This window comes from Cyanistes caeruleus, chromosome 15 (assembly GCF_971803275.1).
Source record: "Cyanistes caeruleus chromosome 15, bCyaCae1.hap1.1, whole genome shotgun sequence".
Lineage (NCBI taxonomy): Eukaryota > Metazoa > Chordata > Aves > Passeriformes > Paridae > Cyanistes > Cyanistes caeruleus.
This window is the reverse complement of record NC_141715.1, coordinates 14,044,305-14,067,800: the sequence shown is the minus strand read 5'-3', so window position 1 is coordinate 14,067,800 and position 23,496 is coordinate 14,044,305. Positions and strand designations below refer to the sequence as shown.

General features: G+C 47.5%; 1 protein-coding gene across 9 annotated transcripts in view; it reads left to right on the top strand.

Moving 5' to 3' along the window:
- Positions 1 to 16,802, top strand: part of SLIT3 (slit guidance ligand 3) — a 468,187-nt gene extending 451,385 nt beyond the window's left edge. For 5 of the 9 annotated variants that reach the window (XM_086851327.1, XM_023936252.2, XM_086851333.1 and 2 more), the window contains 4 exons: positions 7,416 to 7,570; positions 9,779 to 10,064; positions 12,195 to 12,403; positions 13,478 to 16,802. In XM_086851327.1, coding sequence (XP_086707453.1) covers positions 7,416 to 7,570; positions 9,779 to 10,064; positions 12,195 to 12,403; positions 13,478 to 13,719 — 892 coding nt within the window. In that variant the 3' untranslated portion in view covers positions 13,720 to 16,802. The remainder of the gene's footprint in view (positions 1 to 7,415; positions 7,571 to 9,778; positions 10,065 to 12,194; positions 12,404 to 13,477) is intronic. The other 4 variants (XM_086851329.1, XM_086851328.1, XM_086851331.1 and 1 more) reach the window with 1 other exon arrangement.
- The last annotated feature ends 6,694 nt before the right edge of the window (positions 16,803 to 23,496 follow it).

Sequence of the window (23,496 nt, the reverse complement as noted above, 5' to 3'; positions counted from 1 at the left end):
TCTTTGCATCCTGTACTTTGTGGGTTTGTTATTCTGTCTGATGCATGTCACTGTGAGGACACCAATGTGTGCAGTGAGGAGCAAATGTATCCTGGTGGAGATGCTGGGTAGGGAGCATCACTCAGGAGAGGCTTTGGACTTGAGGAGTTCATTCCAGCTGGTTTCACTGCCATTGCATTTGCTTTAACAGATTCTCAGCAGAATGAGGTACCCAGCTCTGCTGGTGAGAGTGCAGGAGGCAGCAGCTCCTGCTCCCAGAAGTGGGGCTGGAGGGATCTGTGGGACCGCACTGGGGTCAGGGATAGTCTGAGAATCCACTGCAAACAAGCAATGTTTGCCATGGCCGGGTGTCACACCCTTTAATGAATCATCATGGGAAAGGGGTCAGGATTGTGTTAATTGCATGTTGCAGGGGTGTAAGAAAGGTCCTTGCTTTTCCCTTAGAAGGTGTGTAATACAATGACTTTCACTGCTGGCAGGGGTGCTGCAGGAATTGAATTATGGCTGGAAATTAGATATGCACAGCCTGGCCAAACGATCATTAAGGGAGATACCGTAATCAGCTGCCAGTGTTCAAGGGCTGTAAACACCACGAAGAGAAAGATGGTTTATTTGGGTGGTCCACAACGTTCTAAGTAAGAGAAAAGGTATAAAACCAAGCACATTAAAATGGAGGTATCAAGGAAAAAACTCTTAATGTTGAGTACTCTCAGCCTAAAAGACCTAACACTCAAGTCATGTAAAACAGGATTGAACATAACAAAAGAGTATATTTCAAGCTGAAAGTGAACTTGAGTACTTTAATATTCCTTTCACCTCTTATTTCCTTAGTCCTGTGTTTCATTAGCATTTTTCTTACTTTCTTTCTCAACATGTGGTTTTTATTCAGCTCCTGAAGATGATAGTGCTTGAAGTGATGTGTTATTGTGGAGGTAGCACAAACACCACTCCAATTATGATTTTGCCTTTGTTGCCATGGAGAAGTTTAAATGTATTTTAGGCCAAGGACTGATTATAGCTGGAACTAAGGGTAGGAGGTAAGTGTAGCTTGGAAAGGTGAGAACCCATCACTGCTGATACCCGCAGTCAGCCTGGCACAGTGTGAGTTTCACAGTTCCCAAACTGCTGACAGCACAGTTCCCTGCAGCTCTCACCTTGAGTTTTTGATTTTGGTACCTGTTCTCTGGTGCTGTAAGCTCCTTAAGGTCTTTGGGACATGTATTTTTGTTTATTCCCTTCTATTTCAAATGTTCTCAAAGATTATCTAAGTTCAGTGTTCCCCATGGTCTTCAGTCTCTTACCATCCTTGTATTTCCTTTGTTTTGTGTGTCAAATGAGGCGTGTCCCCATTAAGACAGAGGTCAGGAAAATCTGGAGACTGTAGCTAATGAATTAATGTTCTCATTTGCATAATTGATGGTTATATATCTCCTCAGTGACATGGTTTGCTGTGATACTTAAAGCTATTTTTGGTTTTGACTCTTCTGCCCTGCTGTTTTCTGCTGTCTACAATAAAGGTATATTACTAGACAGTGAAAAAAAAAACCCAGACCCCAAAGCCCAAATTTTACAAGTTCCAATTGAATGCTTTAATCCTTTAATGCATTTCTGTTCACTGGCATATTTATAGTGGCTCAGCTCTAAATCTCTCATGGGTGTCAGAGCAAGGGGAGTCAGTGTTTGAAACATCTGTGTGTGCTTGGGGCTGGAGTACAGGGGAAAGAAAATATATAGGAGGGAGAAGAGAAATATCTGAAAAATGAGAGTGGAAATCAGTTCTTTCCTGTATTCCCTGGGGTTCTATGTTTAATACACATCTCTTTCCCTGCACTTCCTTGTGTTCTGGAGTCTGAGCTCCCAGCAGAGGCCATGTGCACTGTGTGCAGTGTCTGTGCAGGGCTCCATTGGCTCATCTTTTGCTCTGGCAGAAGAGTCCAGATCCTTGCCACAGGAAATTTTAATGTCTTTTCCATAGAGCCCTCTCTAGTGCTCTGCGAGGGCAGCCCCGAGGGAACAGAGGGTGCTGGACCCAGGGCTTTGGAGGCTGTGGCCTCCTCACATCCCAGCAGTTTCCTCCTCACATCCCAGCAGTTTCCTCCTCACATCCCAGCAGTTTCCACATTTTTGGCCAAATGTGACCAGATGCCAAGGCCAGCTCTCCGCGAGGGTAAGCTCAGTGAGAGCAGTGTACTGGGCAGGGCAGGGCAGGGCATGCAGAGTGGGCTGTGAAAGGATGAGCGTGATTGAAAGGAGGAGGGATGCTGCAGAGTGAGCACAGCGGGGAAATGCCTGACCATGGTGGGTCCTCACCAGCTGCCGACCACGACCCAGTGCAGCAGTGCCTGGCTCCTGGGGAACCATTCTGCATCATGGGAAACTACTGATTCCTTTTGCTGCTTACTTTTCAGCAACTTTAATTATTAAATTCCTAGAAATCTTTGCTTACACTTCAAGTGTTTACTCTTTAATTGGAATTCCTCCCCTTTTTTTCAACAAGGATATGTAGGAAACTATACAGTGTCCAACGGCGGTGGCACAAAATGCTGAGGTTGGAAGTCAGCTAAAGTTTCCTGACCGTATTAAGGGCTTGGAAGGATCTCAGGAGCGGCACGCTGTTTGTTAGCACCCCGGGAAAGGCAGCTGCTGCGGCCCCAGCGGCCCTTGGCTCTTCCTGCCGCAGCTTTCGGGTGTCCCGCGTGGTGCTCGCACGGGCTGATCCGCTTGCACCGGGACGCGGGGCAGCCCGGGCCGAGCGGGGCCGGGAGCGGGAGCGGGAGCGGGGCCGGGAGCGGGACTGGGAGAGGGACATGGAGCGGGGCCGGGAGCGGGAGCGGGGCCGGGGCTGTCCCCGCTCGGCTCGTGGTGCCACAGCGCCCTCTGCTGTCCGTCCGTGCCGCTGCACCGCGCTCCCGGCCCGCATTCCCTGTTTGTATCCCGCATTCCGGCTCGCACCCTGAATTCCCGGCCCACACCACCCATTCCCGGCTCATTCCCCATTCCCGGCTCTCAGCCCCCATTCCCGGCTCTCATTCCCCATTCCCGGCTCATTCCCCATTCCCGGCTCTCATTCCCCATTCCCGGCTCTCATTCCCCATTCCCGGCTCTCATTCCCCATTCCCGGCTCATTCCCCATTCCCGGCTCTCATTCCCCATTCCCGGCTCTCATTCCCCATTCCCGGCTCTCATTCCCCATTCCCGGCTCTCATTCCCCATTCCCGGCTCTCAGCCCCCATTCCCGGCTCTCATTCCCCATTCCCGGCTCTCATTCCCCATTCCCGGCTCTCATTCCCCATTCCCGGCTCTCATTCCCCATTCCCGGCTCATTCCCCATTCCCGGTTCTCATTCCCCATTCCCGGCTCTCATTCCCCATTCCCGGCTCTCAGCCCCCATTCCCGGCTCTCATTCCCCATTCCCGGCTCTCATTCCCCATTCCCGGCTCTCATTCCCCATTCCCGGCTCTCAGCCCCCATTCCCGGCTCTCATTCCCCATTCCCGGCTCTCATTCCCCATTCCCGGCTCATTCCCCATTCCCGGCTCTCATTCCCCATTCCCGGCTCTCATTCCCCATTCCCGCCCCGTTGGGCGCGGGCAGCTCGGTGCGGGGTGGCCGGAGGAAGCCCAGAAATCCCGACTGGAGGAGGGTATCTCCATCCCGCGGGCGGTCCCAGAAGGAAGAGCCCAGTCAGAGCACCCGGTCCCCAGTGGGAATGCAGTTCAGGTTTTAACAGGACCCTCTGGAGAGGGTCTGGCAGGGGCCCCGATGGAGAGCGGAGCGCAGCAGCGTGCGCTGCTCAGCGCCTGTGGCCGCCGCCCTTCATCCCCGGCCAAGCCACTGTCTCCAGCTGTCTCCGACGATTGCCGGGGCTCCTAAAGGCCCGGCTACACAAGAGGCTCTGAGGAGAGTTCGTGCAGCTTTTCTCTCACCACTGCTCTCTCCCCCACGGTTGTCTCCATCTCAAAATCCTAAGGCGTCTGAATGCCTTTCCATCAGCAGCAGCAGTAAGTAAGTGCTCTCACACAAGTTTCTGCTGGCTGGGGATTTCCTGTCATCCTGGCTGTCCACATTCAGCTTTTCTATCATATCTCTGTGTCTTCTCAAACAGCAAATGAGTGCTTTGCCTGGTCTAACTTTATCTGCTTTACAAAACTGCAGTGTTGGGTGATGGCTGTGAGTTACTTTGTTTCACAAAGTTCAGGCAAAGACTATTTCAATTGCGTGTTAAAAAGTGAAAGAATCAGAACGGAGTAATACTCATCCATGTATTCCTGCAGACTGGGACCCCTCACTCGCTTTCCAACAAAAATACCAGCTCTGGGTATGCTGAAAGGCATGAGCACCGTGTGGGGTGGCTGCTTCCATCCCCAGGACTCACAGACTTTTGTTTGCCTGCTAGTCGAGGCATAATCTGGAAAAAGCACACCCTGTGGAGAGTAGGTGATGAATGCTTATGAAATCCTGGCTCTGGGAAGAGCCAGTCCTGCCAGAGGTGATAATGTTGTCCTCTGACAAATGGCCATAGCTTGGCCTTCTGCAGATAACCATGTGGTTTGTGTGTTAGCTTCAGCTATTGATCCTGCTGGGGAGGGCTCCCTATCCTCCAGCCATCCATCCCACCTCCACAGTGCTCAGCTCTCACAGCCCATGGGGCTTGGCTCCACTTCTCCCCTTCACTGGCACTTCTGCACAGACTAACAATTCCACATGTGCATTTCCATTTATCCTGCACCTTTCAGCTGGAAGTCCAAGTGCTTCCCCCCTGGGAATCGGGCATTGCAGAGAGCAGCGAGATAAGCGGGGAGCACAGAGGGATCACCCAGTCGGCGTTGCCGTAGCACAGCTGCTCCTCATAATGCAGCAGACACTTAGCAGAATTCCAGAGTATCTAAACACAAAGTTCAGGCCAGCTGTTTCCAAACTTTCTTGAGCTGCCAATGCACAAAGTGCTGTGCTCGAGGTGTGGCCCCGCTGCGGTGCACTCGGGTGCAGGGGGACAGCCTTGCCCTTCCCAGGGCCACAGGCTCAGCCCCTTGGGCAGTGGGTCCAGCACACATCCTCTGCCTCTCATCCTGGCCCACACAACTCACTGCCCCTGCCAGGGCCCTGAAAGAACTGCTCTGATGCAGAGTGTCTGCTGGAACAACTGGATCTGCTTTTTTGTTCAGTGACAAGCTTTTATGTTTTTTCTTTAAAACACTTTGAACTGTAGCATCAGCTCCAGGTTCTCGAGTTCTCCCCAGGGCTCTCTCACCATCTTGACCATGGGCAGCAGCCACAGCCCAGTGCTTCCCTGCAGGCCAGGAAGGAGTGATTATGCCAGCAGAGCTTTCCTGGGAATCTTTCTCAGAATTTACGGAATTAACTCACTCACTTATGTAAATCCACAACATAAAGGTGCTCATACACTGTATCTGTTACCTTATGATCTATGTAACCTTACATGAGCTTTTGAAGGCCTGTGTTTTCGTCATTCATCCCAACAGCCTGTGGGGAGAGCAGCACTGCAGAGGCACATCAGCTCCAGTCTGGAACAGCAGTGTGCTCTTCCCAAACAGCACATCCCCAGAAATGCCTGCAGTGCTGACGTGCTGCCTGACATCAACTACAATTGGTTATGTCAGGTCTACCATAAAACACTATAAAAATGAAACTTCTTCCAGCAACAACTGAATTCCAGTAATCTCCAAGGCACGTAATTTGTGAAGTCGAGGTCCTATTTCCCTGCTGCAATAGCCTTACACATCAGTTCTGCAGGACTGGGCACTGAAGATGGGCAGGATGTCACTTAGGTTGAGAGGTGGTCACATCTAAAAGGTGATTCACTCTTAGAGATGAGTGTGTCTCTTCACTGACTGGGAAGGAAGTGTGAGTAAACAGCTCAGAGACACTGACCTTGCAAATTTACAAATCATGTGAAAACCTGACCTGTGAATTGTAACTTCCCGTGAGAGGATGCAGAGTTTGTGGGTGTTTTGAATGAGCAGAAACCCAAACTTTGACACTGTGCTGTGGTGTGCACATGTGCAGCAATCCCAAATGCAGGCTGTTGTCCAAGCAGTATCTCAGGATGCCCAAAGCTGGAGTGTTCTGTGGTTACCCACACATAACAGCACCCCCAGCCTGAAGGGAGGAACCTGGGAAAGGGCACTCACAGGCAATGCTGTGCATGTGGGCAGTTCACAGAGCCCACAGGCTGATTCCAGACCAACCACTGCTGTTGTCAGATTCTTACTATGCCCTGGTGTCTGAGTGCACAAGTACTGTGCCTTTCAATTACACCTACAGCAGTGGGAAAATCCCATCCAATCTGTAATTACTGCCCTGGTCTGAAACCCTCTTTGCTCAAGAGCAGGGAATCCCACACTTGCCCCTCCCTGCTTTGAAACTATTGGGTTGTTTTAGAGGATTTAACCGTGCAGCATAAAGGTTTGAGAGCTGGAGCTGCCCTGAAAATAAAAAAATGATAGTGTGAAGCAAATGGAATGGTATCACTGGACCTTTTAATGTCTGGGGGAGTGAACAGGAGATGAAGGTGAAGATTGAGGTGCAGACTAGGGGGTTGCTGCAGACTTCATGCATCTGAAAAATCAGTGTTAAAAACCAAGCAATAAATACACAGTACTTTTAACATCTTGTCTGCTCAGATGGCTGCCTGCTCCCTCCCCACCACCAAACAATTCCTATTGTTTTATCCTCAGGCTTCAATCTACACCTTAATATTGCTCAAAAAGGAGTAGCAATTTGTCATTTTTCCTTGTGTTCAGGTAGGATTGTCTGATATTGAACAAAGCACATTTATAAGCCAAACCTCCTGAATTCTGTCTCTGGCTTTAAGAACCTCAGTCTGTCCTTATTCCTTGGTACATAGTTCCAAGACATTTCTGCTGTGAGGAGGACATGCTGGGTTCAGAGGCCTCTGCTGTCTCACCCCACACTGCAATCTCTCCTGACCCCGTGAGATAATTTGAGTTTATAATACCCATATGAGAAGAAGTAATTTCAGTGATCCAACCTGCAGCATGAGCAGCAAGCAGTGTGACAGAGGGCAGCAAGCTGTGCCTGAGAGCACAGAATGGGATTTTTTGGTAGTTTTGTCACCAAAGCCAGTGTGTCGTGTAGCTACACAGTTGCTTTTCTGCCCTGGGAAAAACAGCTGGAGTGGCTGCTCTCCTGATTAGCTGCCCTCTGAAGTGTTCACATGTGTCAGTACTGCCTGCACAGGATCAGCTGAGTGTCAGTCTGTACCTGCCCTCTGGAGGAAATGCTGAGAACACCGTGGCTGCAAACTCCAGAGCACTCCAGAGCTGTGCTGTGCAAGGCGTAGGACACAGGATGTCACAGAAGCAGAGGCTGTTCTTGTTCATCTTCTAATTCTTCTTCTTTTTTTTTATTTTTTTTTTCCCTCTTACTTGTTAGTGTGGAAACAGTAAATGATGGGCAGTTTCATAGTGTGGAACTCGTGATGCTGAATCAAACTCTGAACCTGGTGGTGGACAAGGGGGCTCCCAAGAGTCTGGGAAAGCTCCAGAAACAGACTTCTGTCAGCCTCAACACACCCCTCTACATTGGAGGTACTGTGAGTTGCTCTAGAATTGAGTTTTTAACATGTTTTCTCAGAAGCAAATCATCTTCCATCCTGTGGAGAGGGTTCTCACACAGCTACTGCAAGAACAGCCTGCTTGGCATTTCAGAAGCTTCCAGAACTGGCTGGCACCAAGATGTCATGGCTGAAGCAGAAGTATCAGTGGGAATATCACAAATTATCATGGCAGAAAAGCAAATCAATAGTCAGTAGGTTTAAATATACCATAACTGAGCAGTATTTCTGCTGGAAGTTTTATAGACATCTAAAAATTGGGAGGAAGGAGATGTGTGATTAAAAAACATACTAACACACAAGCTAAGAACACCTTGGTTAATAGTTTTCTCATTGGAAACTGAAGCCACAGTTTTAGACAGATATTAGAATTGATCAAGCCTCAGTTAAGGACTTTTTTCATATTAAGTACTGAATCTGGAGGGAAGAAGAGGCCAAATGGGGTGGGGAACAATGCCCAGAATAGTGATTATAGCACTGATTAGGTGTCTGGTTATGAGAGACAGAACAAAGGCTAGTCTCTGCCCAATGGATTGTTTTTTCTAGAACCCCCCTAGTTCTCTTCTGAACTGAATGTTGAAATCTCTCTTTCAGTGACACAGAGTTTTTGAATTTTTAGTCATCCTATTCCAAATACAAAAGTCAGCAGAATGGCAACAGGCTCAGAAAGTCTTTGAGCCTTTTCTAATGAGATCATTTTAAGCCAATAGTAGAAACTCTTACCAACTTCAGCTGGTGCTGGTCAAGGCTTTTCTAAATATTTTTCTTTAATAACACTTTTCTAAAAGAACCCTGAATATTGCCCTTGTAAAACAGAAAACTGGCTAATCTTGCTTTGTACAAGGCTGAACTTCTATAATTGGCTCCTATTAAGAATGTCACAGGCTGTTAAAGAGCATTGTGCATCAAAGATAATCTGCTGGTGCAGAGGTCATCACAATTTCTCCCTTTAGCACAGCACAAAAGATACCAATCCTGCAGCAATTTATACACAGGGAACTTGGGAACTAATCCTGTGGAAAAGTTTAGTTAATGGATGAGCATTGTGAATCGATACTAATTCTCAAAAATTACCTAAATAATTCTCAGGGAAAAGCTGAGGTCTGGAATGAAGGACTGTTGGATACCAGGATCCATGTCCTCAATAAAGACTTTGGTTATTGCCCATTAAAATTCTTCTTGCTTCTTTCTAAATCCTCCCTGTTCTTCATGTGCCCCCTCCTCCTGTGCAGCCCTCCCATGGAAGGCAGCTGCCCTTCCTCTGCAGGTGGTTTAATTAAACTGGTTGCCTGAATTACCCCAGAGCAATTGTTCCTGACCTACAGTAAGGTTAACACAGACCTGACCCTTCAGGTGCTCACAGTTTTGTCCCTCTCACAAACACATCCCCTGTTCTAGCAACTTTCCTCCTAACACACATTAAACAGATGCTGGATTTGTTTCAGGACCAGCTTTACAGGTAGCATTACTTATAGACAGCAACTTCAGAGGCCTCACATGGCTGGAAATGGAAGCACTTGCCTGTGCTAATGCAGCTGTACAACCACCCTGGCGTCAGTGGGGAAGGCATAAAACAACATCCAAAAGAACCTGCTGGCCATCCAACAGTGTGATCTCTTCCAAGCACTTCAGCAAGATGTCAGGTGCTCACCACAAAGCCTTGGCCTGGCCCTTGAGGTGCTGTTCCCTATCTTTAGAGCTTTCCTGCACTATTTTCCATGGGATGCACTCTTACCACTCCCTCTCTGAACACAAGCCAGTAAAGCCAAACTGTCGTGTTGCATCCCAGAGGTGGATGCTGCCTGCTGACAATCAAAACTTTCAGAAGAATAATTGCTATTAAACTGTAGAGAGAAGGAACATTATCTGACAGGAGCATGTGGCCACCAGCCAAAATGCAGGTTTCATACAGGTTTGGTTTGGCTTTCCTTTTTTTTCTTTCTTTTTTTGGAGGGAGCATTGGTCATGGACTTCTTACAGAAGATTGGGCAAGTGAGTTTATTTTTTTATCTTTCCATTTCCAGAATGAGGACAATGAGATTGTGCTACCTTACAAAACACCTACGCAAATTAATTATTCAAATATTTTAAGGGGCTGTGACAGAAGAAGCTTTAGCAATTGTAATTTATATATTATCATTGCAAGTATAAGTGAACCTTCCCCTTCTGTTTTTTTCTGAAGGGATCCCAACCTCTACTGGATTATCATCCCTGCGCCAGGGTGCAGATAAGACACCAAATGGTTTTCATGGGTGCATTCACGATGTCAGAATCAACAATGAGCTGCAGGATTTCAAGGATTTACCACAGCAGTCACTGGGAGTCCTTCCTGGCTGCAAATCCTGTAACATCTGCAAACATGGGATTTGCCGATCCCTGGAGAAAACGAGTGTGATTTGTGAATGTCACCCAGGCTGGATGGGCCCTCTGTGTGACCAGGAAATTGGAGATCCATGTCTTAACCACAAGTAAGCTCAGACAAATGCTGATGGGAGAGTGAAAGCTTTACAGCTAATGCATATTTCACATTTCATCTTGCAAACCCACATCTGACTGTTTTTGGAGGTGCTGGGTCCTCGCATGAGGTTATTGACAGTTGTGAGTCTGTGGCAGCTCTCGATTTCCACTTCTTGTTCAGACCTTGCTGATTTGCCAGAGGAGCTCATGGTCTGAAGGAGCTCAGGTGTTAATGCTGCAGGTCATACCTTCAGCTGTGACTTTACACATTAAAATACAAAACCTCCTGTTAATGGGCACGGCTTAACCCCAGGAGGTGAATGCCTGCATGGATCCAGAGCAGAGCTGCCTGTGAGTGGGAGGTTTACATTTTAGGGGTTTTCTCCAGCAGCACTGAGCCCAGTCTTCAGACTTACTCCCTGAAGACCATTATGCACTCCAGTGTGAGCAGTTTTAAATTTCCCAAATAGCTGACTTAAACATTACACTTCGAAACAGCCCTTTAAAGTGCAAGTTTAAAGGATAGCGTGGTGTTGCATGTGAAGGGAGCGTGAGTGTAAAGTATTTACAGTTCAAAGGCTCAATAACCACATCTCCATCAGAAACACGGGATGAATAGCTTTCTTATGGCCAATACACAGGAAACAGTCCCGTGCAGAGCAGCAGGCTGCATATTTCAGTGTTGTTTCATAAGCAGATGGAAGTACTTCTGTTTTAGAAGTTCCTTCAGTTGCTGTATTGGAAGGCGCTTCTCACGAGCACATACTTTTGACAGGTAAATTGATGCAGTGAATAATCACTTTCAGAAATTTAACCTGGCAAAGGTACCATTTTAAACCTGCTTCTGGTTCTAATTTTGCAAAGTACTGAAGTCTGGAAGGTGTTGAAAAGCACCTGACAGTTTACAAACCAAAGGCATGAAGACCCAAATGTTTCCTTGAATTTAAAATGTCAGCACAAAGCTGTTGTGGCTGGACAGAGGAAAATAAGGGAGTTCCAGATGTTCACACGATGAGGGATTGTTTCTCTCATAGTCCAGGGAGGGTGAGGCAATCATGAACATAGCCCCTTGCTAAGGAAAGTAGCTGGGTGTGTTTTTAATGCTCACACACTGTCCTACCTTTCCCAAATCACTTCAGTCTTTTGGAGCTGGCTCCCTAAAGCCCTGCCCTGTGTATCCAGGGGAGTGTGGAGCCCTGCTGGCAGGTGTCTGCTCCAACACTCAGGTTAATTCACTGAGGAAATGAATCAGGTAACCTCTGGTTCATGGGGTCTGCTCTGTACAGACTGTGACTCCCTTCGTTAAAGTATTTTGAATGTCTGGACTTGACTGAAACTGTTTTTATAATCTGTCCTTTTCAGTTCAAAGATTAAAAATTAAAAATCAAATGTACAAAATGTATTAAATGTACAAAAATCAACATAAAGGGGGAATAATTTTAAAGTATTAGAAAGAAAATAAAAATAAGAGAGACATGGGCTTATGTCAAGGTACGTTATGCCAAAGGTTTATAAGCCCTGAGCACTTTTTCCTCGGCTGGAGAGAGTTCTTTCCTCGCTGTTCTCGGCCCATTTCAAGTCTTCCCCTGTGCCAGAAGTGGGGACAGTGTTATAGAACTTGCTAAGCATCACCACCCCACCCTGTGGTGTTCTTCGGAAATGCCAAAGCTCGCTGCAAACCCCAGGAGCCAGGGAACCCTCAGCTCCAGCTGCCCACTGATAAGCTGTGCGCAGCTTTGCCACAAACACCTTCATTTATCACACTGGTTGTCATCGCCTGATATTATTTGTACAGTAACTCTGCTCAGGAAGCCTGGGCATGCAGTTTGATTGTTGGCACTTAGTTCCACATGCTGATGCTGTAAATGTGAGCTGTCTCGTGTGGATGCCAAGCCTTGGGCTGTGCTCACGAGAGAGCCCAGTGTTTTCTACTTAGGTTCACAAATTCCAAAGGCATTCTCTGAACATTATCCAGTATCCACTGAAAGATCACAGTTTTCTCCAGAGTGTTTGACACTGAGCTGCTGATTTTGGATTAGTGTCCTGGAATTAAATGGGCAGAAATGTGAAAATCAAGCATTTCTGGGAAAAGGAACTTTCTTACTAGCAAAGCCCAGCTCTAAATGCTTCTGTTTCTCCAGGTGTCTGCATGGTAAGTGCACAGCGGCCGGCGCTGCCTACACCTGTAAGTGCACGGAGGGCTACTCGGGCACCTACTGTGACAAGAAGAACAATTCCTCAAGCCCCTGCAGGACTTTGAAATGCAGCCACGGGCAGTGTAAGGTCTCGGAGCATGGGGAGCCCTACTGTGAATGTGACCCCGGCTACAGCGGAGAGCTCTGTGACAAAGGTAGGCTTGGCCCCGGGGCCAGAGCTGTGCTGCTGCATTCCTGCTTTACACCTGCTTTACACCTGCTTTACACCTCTCCTCACTGCCACTCAGATTGGGGGGGATGGCAAATAGAAGATAAAGCTAAGCCAACCTCTGCAGAGCAGTACAGGGAGAACAGAACCACGTAACAGTGGGTTGCTGCTATCACATAGAGAAATGGGGACATGGAGCGAAGTTTTATTCTCTGCCTCCTGAATGCTCAAGGTTTGCTGCTCCCAGGATCTGGGTGGGATGTTTAAGAAGTTGTTGTGAGGTTTACCCTCAGCAAGCAGGGATCAGTTATTTGCACTGCTGGGAAGGGAGGTCTTACAAGGAGGAGCTGCTCATCTGAAGCGGCTTGAAATATTCTCAGCTCGCTCCTTCAGCTTGGGCAGGTTTCCAGGGGAATCCCACAGATCATGCTGGACTTTCCTATGAGAGCAGAGGCCCAGCTCTTCTGCCCTAACCTGAAAAGACTCCCTGGAAACTCACAGTTTTAACTGCATCATTTCTGCCTTCTTTTATTCTTGTCCAGAAGGAAAGAGCTGGATTATATTATTTTTATTTAGATTGTCCCTTTCCTGTGCATGAACCACAGACTTTCCAAATTTTACACATGCCCATCACCAAAAATGTATCTGGCTGTTGCACAGGGAGTGCAGAACAGCACAGCCACTTTCAGGTGTCCCAGACCACTGATGTCACACAGAGCAGGCTGACCTTTGCTCCAGAGAAGCAGCCATGGTAAAACTAATGCTTATTTTGCAGGAGTGTTGCAGGACTCAACACTCAGCATTCATTAAAACACCTCCAGGCTGCTGATCAAAGCCAGCAGGCCTGCTTGGCCTCCACCTTGCACCGGATATTACACATTTCTGTAGACAAGATCTGTTCTGGTGGCAGGTACAAAGCAATAAAAGATGAAGGTTCTTCTCACGCCATCTGTTTGTCTTGAACCACATTGTGAAGCCAGGGCTGCTCGCTGAGGTGCGGGGAATATCCATCCAAACAGTTGGCACGTTTCTTTACTCCTTCCCATCTCTGTTGTCCCAGCAGAGAACCTCTGCCAAGGAGACATCATTCGAGAAGTGGTCCGTAGGCAGCAGGGCTACACCTCGTGTGCCACCTCCTCCAAAGTGCCGCGCCTGGAGTGCCGCGGCAGCTGCGGCAGCGGGCAGTGCTGCGTCCCCCTCCGCAGCAAGAGGAGGAAATACTTCTTCCAGTGCGTGGATGGCTCCACCTTCACGGAAGAACTGGAGAGACACGTGGAGTGCGGCTGCTCAAAGTGCTTATAAGCAATTCTCCGGTCTCTTGCCACTTTAATCGACTCAGAAGCGTTATCAAAATGGGACCTATTTACTTGCAGAGTGAAGAAGAAGAAGAAAAGAATTATTAAGTATATTGTAAAATAAGCAAAAAATAGAACTTATTTTTATTATGGAAAGTGACTATTTTCATCTTTTATTATATAAAGTATCGCACCACTTTGGGTATATGTATCATATAGTGAGCTATTTTTACCATGAAACTTTTTTAACAGTTGTAAGAAAAAAAATTTCAAAAGCTAAAAGGTTAAAAAAAAAAAAATTATATATATAAAGAAAACATAGCCTAACAGGAGGAATGTGGGGTGACTTTATGTGTATGCACAATGAACAGACTAAAGGTGTTGCAAGGACCTGCCGCCGGACTGATACGGGCTGAAGAAAGCTCCGAGGCCCTGGTTGGGAGTTCCAGGTGAGCAGATCCCCGTGACCGACTGCATCCAGGCACCCGAAGAGCCTCCCCAGCCCCTTCTCTTCCCAGCTCTGCCCATGCTGGTTTGCTCCTGTACAGTGGCCCCGCTTGCTGTTCCTGAACTGGTTCCCTGGAGCACACAGACACTGCCGTAGCTTGAGGCTAATTACATTATTTGACTATTGTAATACTATAATACATTTTTTTGCTGTGTATGTTGTATTTATCTGTGTTCACGTTATATTCTGCAGCAACTGTATCTATAGAGCACAGGCAGCTTTATCCAAAAGAAGGGTGCAAAGGGAAAGGAAGTGGAGAAATTTATGTTGCTTTGGGGTAATTTGGGGGCAAAATGTGAAATAAGTGCTAAGTGATGCCTAATAAATGCCATAGTACCTTTGTGTAAACTCCTCAGCTATGTTATTTCCCAAGTTTGTGCCTTCTTGCTCCCAGTCTTGAGCTCTTTTTTTGTATATGAAATGTAAGGAATGCACTGCTACATAGTTTATCACACCTTGACACTTTAACTTGCAAAGGTTGTAAAGAGCATGAAAATACCGCAGGTGCCAGAACGCGCCTGCAACCTATCAGCTTTTACTGCCACTGTCACTTGAGCCAGGGGTGTGAGCTGGGCCGTGGCTGCTGCTCAGCCACACGCTGGCTCTGGGCAGCTGCCTGCCTCCCCACAGCTTTCCAAACGAGCAGAAGTTGCACTAAATGCATGTGAAGGTGTTCAGCCGACAGTGGCCGCCCCAGCAGCGCTGTCCTGCGCAGGGAGAGGTGTCACAGCTCTGCCAGTGCAGCCTGACCTGCTCACCACAGCTCTTCACCTGCTCCGTGCCCTGAGCCCCGCTCACCTGAGCTGTGTTCAGAGCAACTGCTGAGTAGGAAATGGAAATCAATGCAGGGATGAATTCTCACTGTGGATGTGAGGGAAAAATTGACTCTGGGAGTGAGTTTGATTTTTGAAGGGTTTTTGTCAGGGCTGCCTTTCAGGGTCAGGATATACGTGCAAAGAGCACCGTGGATACCTTGAATTTTCTCTTACTGTAGGTTTCAAACCTCCCCATCAACAACTGTTCTGTTATCTGTATAATTTCTTTCTTTCTCTAATGGAGTAAGAATATGAACCTTTCTTCAAGTTCTCTGTCTCTAAGAAAGGTAGTCAGAGATGCTTCCTAGCAGCCATAAAGTCCTTCTGGAAATGCTTACTGGTCTCACAAAAAGGCTTTCAGATCAGGGGATTCAGCAAAGGATGAGCAGGAAAGTTGAATCAAGAAAATGAGACTTTGATTTGGGCTTTGAAAGGATGCACAGAATGCAACCCTGCCATGACAAGTAGAAATGTTTATTTCCCAGTAACATGAAGAGACCATCTAGCTGTAGTACAGCCACAAAGCTAACATTCATGTTGTTCTTCTGCTCCTTAACTGCAGTAGTTCATTCATATTTCTCTGTTCCCACCAGAGCAATCTGAGCAGAAGGGATATAACCAATGGAACAGCCATCTCAAAAAGTCATCAAAATAAATATCAGTACATGGAGCTGACAATCAGTGAAACATAAAACAATCACTACTTTATGTGCCAGACTCTTGATTGATAGAGTACAGCTCAAAAGCCAGGAAAAAACCAACCCTGGTTGCAAGTACCATGGACTGCTTTTTACTTTCAATATAACATCAGAAGCTCGTAGCAGCTGGGGTTTATGGTGTACGACAAAAATCACCTAAACCACAACCTGCACGTTTGAAAAATTCATGCAAGTAACTGCAGACACTCGTACAAATATGTGCCAGGCACACTACTACCATTAATGTTTCATTCCTGCTTAAAACATTGTCATTTCTAAAGAAGCAGCTGCTGTGGTGCCAGGCAGAAGGAATCCAGCCTAGCAGTGGCTCACCAGCCCTCAGATTTGTAGCCACTCGACTGCCAAGGGCTGCACAAACACAGCCCTTCTTGAACCTGTCCGAACTTGTGTTCACTCTGTCACTGGAGCAGCAGCACTGTGAGAAGGAGGGTGACATTTATGGGTGGCCTCACACCTGCTGGAGGCTGCTTTGAAAGCCACTGGCCTGGCAAGGCAAAAGCCATCAACATCTTGTTAACATCACTCTGGGATTTACTTAAGCCAAGCCTTGCAGCAAAGGGACCAGCAACAGCTCAGCAAGGCCAGCCCTGTTCCTGGCCCTTTCCTGTCATGGCACTTCAGTGCTAAGCGTTGGGATAAAAAACTAAGAAAATACCTATTTTGTAACCAAATTATGCAAATTTTGTATGCTTTTAGGCAGCACTTGCCACTGGATAGTGATGCTTTATGTCCATGATTCTCTGACTTGCTACAGAATTATATCGAGAAGAAAATAAAAAAGCATTCAGATGTGCCAAAAATGTGAGGTTAACTGATGTGTAATTAGCTCTGAAAGTTCCTCTGTAACCTGCCTAATGTTACAATAGATTTCAAGAACTGTGGGTACAATGCAGTAGTTTTTACCTCCAGAAAGTTTTAATATAAAGTGAAGAAAGATGCTTACCCTTTAAAAATGGCAATGCAGACTGGTGTGAACCGATGTATTTTATTATTAGATTCTCATTGTGATGTAAGTTTAAATAAATTGTTGGGTTATGGAAGATTGTAACACCTTGTGATGCAGGTTATTTCTCTGTGTATCTGAGGTATTGAGTTCAACCTTCAGTATCCACAAGGTAGTTCACAGGAAATGATGGGAGAGCTACAGACATTCCTCTTGGACAAAGAACAGCTGTAGTTAAAGGTGGTGTGTACACTAGTTACAAATTTTTATAGCATCACAGCCTAATATTTTAGGAGTCTTACATGCACAGGCAAATTAGGCCACAAAGTTTTCGATCCTGGGCATTTTCTTAAATTAAAAACTTTATTTGCTACATTTTTTAAACTGCTTGAGAAAGGCCTGCAGCAAAAACACACTCATTAATTAATGCTAGAATAAATGAAGAAGTACTGGGAATGGAGGAGGTGAGGCTGAGGAAATGGACACAGCCAACCATGGATGGAAGGGATCCTGTGATGTCCTGACACACACTCCAAATCTGCTGCCACACTGCTCTAGCTGATTATTTATTATCAGTGACCCAGCAGTAACACACTTCTGCTGCTCATTGTATTCCAGTCTTAGCACTGAATAAAACAAAGCTCCCACCAAGTCCTCTACCTTGCCTATGCCCCTGTGCAACACTCACATATTGCTAATTATGCTTCCAACTATGGCCCTTAAGAGTTGCCTTTGCAGTTCCATGCAAAACTGGTGACAGCAGTTAGCCAATAAAAACACTCAACCTTAATGAGCATCATTAAGTCTGAACTATGAAGGTTAATTACATAATTGTAGCAGATGGCAGCATTTTCACCTAAAGCAAACCCAGCTGAGCCCACTAAAAAAGCTAGCAGGGAAGCGTTCAAAAGTGTCTGGGTAGCGGTTGCCCTGCTTTGCTCAACAGTTTATTTGGACTGCTCGTGGCTGTGCAGCTCGGGGGTTTGTGAGCAGGCACTGGAGGAGCGGCAGCCCGAGGATGCGGCGCTCCCGGCTGTGTTTGTGCGTGCGCTGCCCCGGGTACCGCTGTTGGTCCGAGGCCAGCAGCGCTGGAAACGGCCTGTCCCATGCTCCTTATCCTTTTCAGCCGTCAGGGAGGAGCTGGGTGGAGCTGCTGCTTGCACGGTGGTTGGCTGCGGGGTTTGCGTTGTTCTGTGGGGGTCCCGTCGCTTCTGCTCCTTGTGACCTTTTTTAGGAGTTACCTCGCACTTTCTGCTCCAGCCCGCCCCGGGCAGCCCCGCGGAGCTGGCACAGCTTTGCCGAGCCCAAGGTACTCCCGTGCCTTGGTTTGAGGCCCAGGGAGGTGTCACACTGGGTGGCCAAACCGGTACCGTTCTGTGTGCTGAGCAAGGGTGTTTCCAGATGTTTTCCAGATGTTGTTTAGGATGGGCCCCGCAGCTTTCGAGGACAGCGGAGGTGAACGGGGTCCGCCAGCAGGTGGCGCCGCAGGGCGGCCCACCCGGAACGGAACGGAATGGAATGGGATGGGATTGAATGGAATGGGATGGGATTGAATGGAATGGGATGGGATTGAATGGAATGGGATGGGATTGAATGGAATGGGATGGGATTGAATGGAATGGGATGGGATTGAATGGAATGGGATGGGATTGAATGGAATGGAATATTTCAGTGGAAAGCGACACATAACAGCCATTTGGTGCAACTGCCTGAGCAACTCAGGGCTGACATAGTCACAGGATGTTGTTGAAGGCACTGTCCAAATCCCTCAAGCACTGCTAGGTCTGGGGTATGCCTGCCTCTCCAGGAAGCCTGTTCTAGGTTCTCCACAAAAAGATGCTCCCTGATATACCTGTATATCCCTGCTATATCCTGTATAAACTGCCCTGGTGCAGCACTGAAACTTTCCCATGCCTGCTGTCTGGATCCTGGGGAGAAAAGCTCGGTGTTTCCCTCTCCCTGTCACAGGAACTGCAGAGTGCAGTGAGGTCACTCTTCAGTCTCCCTCCCTCCAAACTACACAAGCCCAGAGTCCTCAGCTGCTCATCACAGGAGCACATGTAAATGTGATACACAGATTTTCTGGGAAGTTTTAAACAATAACTTCTCAGGTTTTATTGATCCTGAGCCATCAACCTCTTAGCATGGTTCACCTATGGCAACAGGAGTCCCTGCTGTCCCCACAACATGGCATGGGATCACGGTGGCTTTACCCCAGGGGACTGCATGAACTGGCAGCAGAAGGGTGGCTCTGCTGAGCCCCAGGAGAGCATGTGAGACCTAAGGGTGTCCAGCACCTCACCAGCACCAGCCCTGGCAGCAGGACAAGGGCTCTGAGTGCTGGCACATGGGACAGCCTGTGCCTATTCCCTGTGGCAGCCTCAGGACAGTGCTCTGACATCAGTGTCACACGGCTGCAGTTGATGGTGATTATTTCCATGCTAGCACCTTATGGAATAACAACCAATTCTGTGGTTTCTACCCCAATTGTGCTGCTGTTTGCTCACACACACCGAGGCAAAAGCACTGCGTGCCTGCAGAGCTCATTACCCAGCAAGGGCTCCGAGCTGGCCGGCGCACACCCCACAGCCTGTGATACCTCTCTGTGAAGAAAGCACAGCTGCTCCTCCGAGCTCCTTCACCCTCCCAGGGCCCTGCAGGCAGCAAGAAACTCCTCGGGCATGGAACGGAGCACACAGGCAGTACAAGCAGTACCTGTTCGTGTGAGGAGCTTGCACTTACTCTGAGATGCAGGGGGCACCCCGCAGTCTCACAAGCAGGAGGAACAGAGGTTGCTGTGACACTTGCACAGTTTTGTATCTTGTTCCTCTCTGATCTCTTGACCTTCTACTTTCCCAGGGCTTCTGAGCTTTCAAAGTACAGTGATGCCCAAGGTAGTCTGGGGATGACAGTGCCTTCTCTGACTTGTCTATGAGGTTTGTCCCCACGACACAAGGATCACTCCTTTTCTGTAAAAATAATCTTTTAGAAGGCTGTGTCATACCTGGGGAGGAAAAGTGCACATCCTAACTCTGAGGTGTGGGAGGGAAGAAAGTGGGCAAATGAGTATTCAGGGGATAGCTCAAAACTGGCAGGGAATCAGGCCATTTTCAGTGGTCCAGCCCTCCAGCTGATCTTCCACCAGCAGCATTTAACCAGCTCCTCTGCTGGAGGAAGGGGGGATGTTTGGAGTGATGGTGTTTGTCTTCCCAAGTCACTGTCACCTGTGATGGAGACCTGGTCCCCTGGAGACAGCTGAACACTCACCCATCCTTTGGAAGCAGTGAATTCATTCCTTGTTTTGCTTTGCTTGCATGCACACATTTTACTTTCCAGATTAAACTCATTCCAAGAGTTTTCTCACTTTTACCCTTCCAGGTCTCTTCCCAATCCCTCTGACAGGGGAGTGAGGGAGTGAGTGGCTCTGAGGAGTGTGACTGCTGGCTGGGGTTAAACCTTGACAGGCAAAAGCCTCAACCCTGCCTTTGACACTTCTTGCAGAGCAAGGTTACAGGAACTAAATACCACAAGGTAATTTAGGTGGGGACTTTGCAGCACATGCGATAATATCAGGCTTTCACCTAGCATGTGATAAGAGCAGGCACAACAGGCAGTTCTTATAAAGCAGCTTAAACTTCCTTAATTACACACCAGCATATTTTGCATCTCTTAACCTGCCCTAGTTTCTCCTGGTAAAGCTGTTGGGGGTGGGGGGTTTTTAATATTTTTCTTGTTTACTATGTTGAAGTAAACACCAAAGTGTGATTTATGGCACCAAGACAGACTAAGCTGGTCACACCAATAAATAAATGAGATTTTTATATAGCAATGAAACAACTTTCATTTCACCCCAGTAATACTGATTTTTAAAAAAGTCCGTGCCTTCAGGTATATCATTCATATAGAATTCTCTCATCTGGTTTCATTACCAGTAGTTATATAAGTTATATACAAGTGTATATATGTATGTGTGTATATATATACACACATTTGTATTTTTATAGAAATTCATACATTTACCTTCAGATTTCTTTATTCTTACTTAGGGGCTAATACAAGCAGTATGTTGACTGACATACAAACAACTCCAATCTCAATGTGCTCATAACTTATAAATCAATTACTCTGCAAATTAATGAATGTTCTGAGCCTCCCACAGGCCTACATTAAACTTCCAGTTTGAGCTAAATCTCTGCTCTGAGATGGACTCAAGATAGGTGAGCATTGATCTCAGTTTCATTTTTGGGGGATTAATTTCACCTATTCTGTCTTAGCTGTGACATTCAGATAAAACACTGCAGCTTATTGTGAAGAAACTGAAACTTCAGATTTGCTGATACTGTTTTTAACAGCCCTTTGCTCATTCATTATCATAGAGCCCTTTACCTATTCCAATTTTTCACAGGGGGAGATGAGTTAGGAGGGTTTGTTTGATACAATAGCTAAAGTGGGCATCCATGTATTAAAATTCAGAACTTCCTCCTAAAACCCATGCACAAAATACACATTTTTGACCCTGACAAGGGTCAGAGGCTGGGAAAGCAGTGAATCTGCATTGCTGGAAAGGGAGAGTTATCATTTCCTCAGTGAAAAGCTGGGTCAGGAACTTTTCTGCCTGTTTCAAGACAGCAGGAATCAGACAGCTGTCACTGCACACTATGTTTTTTCTTATTTTTCTGGGTTGCATGTATATATTTATTACCAGCACTTCCCAGGGATGGTATTTCATTTCCTCTAGAGTTAGAAGGTGTGTAGGAAACAGCCAGAGTGTCAGTGCTGGGGAAAAAAAAAAAAAGCCTCAGAATTAAGGTAATAAAAAATCTCCCTGCAGATCTGTTTTCCTCAACCCCACCAGAGATGTCTGCAAGACACCGGATAGCTCATTTTACACCAAACATTCCACACTGCACAGTCTGCTGACAGGCAGGAAATTAAAGACTCTTTTCCAATCACTGTGTATATTTATGAGCAAGTTAACTTCCAGGTAGCAGCTAAATTCTTGCATTCCCTATGATGTATGTAAATGCTGGTGTTTAATGTTTCAATAGTAAATTACATTGCAGTGAAAAACCACAAAACCACACCAAAATTTCCTCACTTTGAGTAACACATGGGAATTTCCACAATTACATGTAGCTTACGGAAAGAGAGAAGCTCTGCAGCCTTGCTAATGCACCCTGAACTTCCTTTAAAGGATGAGAAATGAATACTTGGAGGGCTTCAGAGTAAATTTTCCAAATACAGATATTTCAGAAAGGAAACATGATAAATGGGAAAGGGCATTTTAAGGGTTTTTAAAGTAAGATTTTGGATTAAAATGAACAATAAATATATGACAGGTTTTACATGCTTAGGAGCAGTGGGGAAATGGAGGGTAAAAAAAGGATTCCTGTCCTTACACAACAGGTTTGTGAGTAAACCTCACGCCCAGGAAGCCGAGCATTTTGTCTTTCCTTAGTTTGTGAATGGTTATTTCAAAAATGACTTTTGCCAAAGCTAAACTCCAGACACAAAGAAACTTCAGCTTCCAAGACAGAGATTATGCCCAAATCCTCCTCCTAGACTAGAGCCCTTACGTTCATCCTAGGTCACAGTAACTGATCTGTAATTACATGGCACTTTATCACAAAGGAGAGGGGAGAAAGTGGAAGAAACCAGTTATGAATTCTTGCTGGAAAGGCCATGGTTGTGAGATGGGAGCCCTCACCACATCCTGCCACTGGCTGCAGGATAGACTGCACAGCCCTCGGAGCGGGTGTGACACGGACTGACTGCTCACAGCTCTGTGTGTGCCCAGTGACACCCTGGCCTGTGTCAGGAACAGTGTGACCAGAGGACCAGGATTGTCCCGCTCTGCTGGGCGCTGGTGAGGGGCAGCTCAAGGCTGTGTCCAGCTCTGGGCCCCTCAGCTCAGAAGGACATTGAGAGGCTGGAGTGAGCTTGGAGAAGTGGAGCTGGGGAAGGGTCTGGAGCAGCAGAAGCAGCTGAGGGAGCTGGGAAAGGGGCTCAGCCTGGAGAAAAGGAGACTCAGGAGGGACCTTCTGGCCCTGCACAACTCCCTGACAGGAGGGGACAGCCGGGGGGCCAGGCTCTGCTCCCAGGGAACAGGGACAGGAGGAAATGGTCTCAACTCCACCAGGGGAGGTTGGATACCACGAGGAGTTTCTTCACAGAAAGGGTGAATAAATATTGGAATGGGCTGACCAAGGAGGTGGTGGAGTCACCATCCCTGGAGGTGTTTTAAGGGAAGTTGGATGCGGCACTCAGTGCTCTGGTCTAGCTACCATGGTGGTGCTCGGTCCTGGGCAGGACTCAGTGATCTCAGAGGTGTTTTCCAACCTAACCGACTGTGTGATTAAACATCAGTCTGTTGCACCAGGCGACGAAAAGTTTCCAGGGAAATAATATTGGTGCAATCACTGGAGCCCAGGCATAGGAAAGAAGCCATTTCCCAAAGCGCTCGGGTGCGTAATTGTGAGAGCACTCCAGACAGGGCGAGGGGAAATGAAAGCAAACTTCAACTGCCCGTTTTATTTAGCGACACAGCATTTAGGTGGCTCCCGCAGAGTGCGAACCCCAGTGCCGAAACCCGCCTGCAAGTGAGGGTGTCCCAGCGGCGCGGGGCTTGTGCCCCCTGCCCGGAACCCCGCAGGCCCTGCCCGCGGCCCGGGCTGGAGCTGCCGGTGGCTGAGGGCCCGGGGCCCGCCGGGAGCTGTAGGCGCGGCCAGACTGCGGCTCCCGGCGCCCCCCGCGCCGGGCGGGGGCAGCGCTGCGGCAGCGGCGGGGCGGGCGCGGAGCC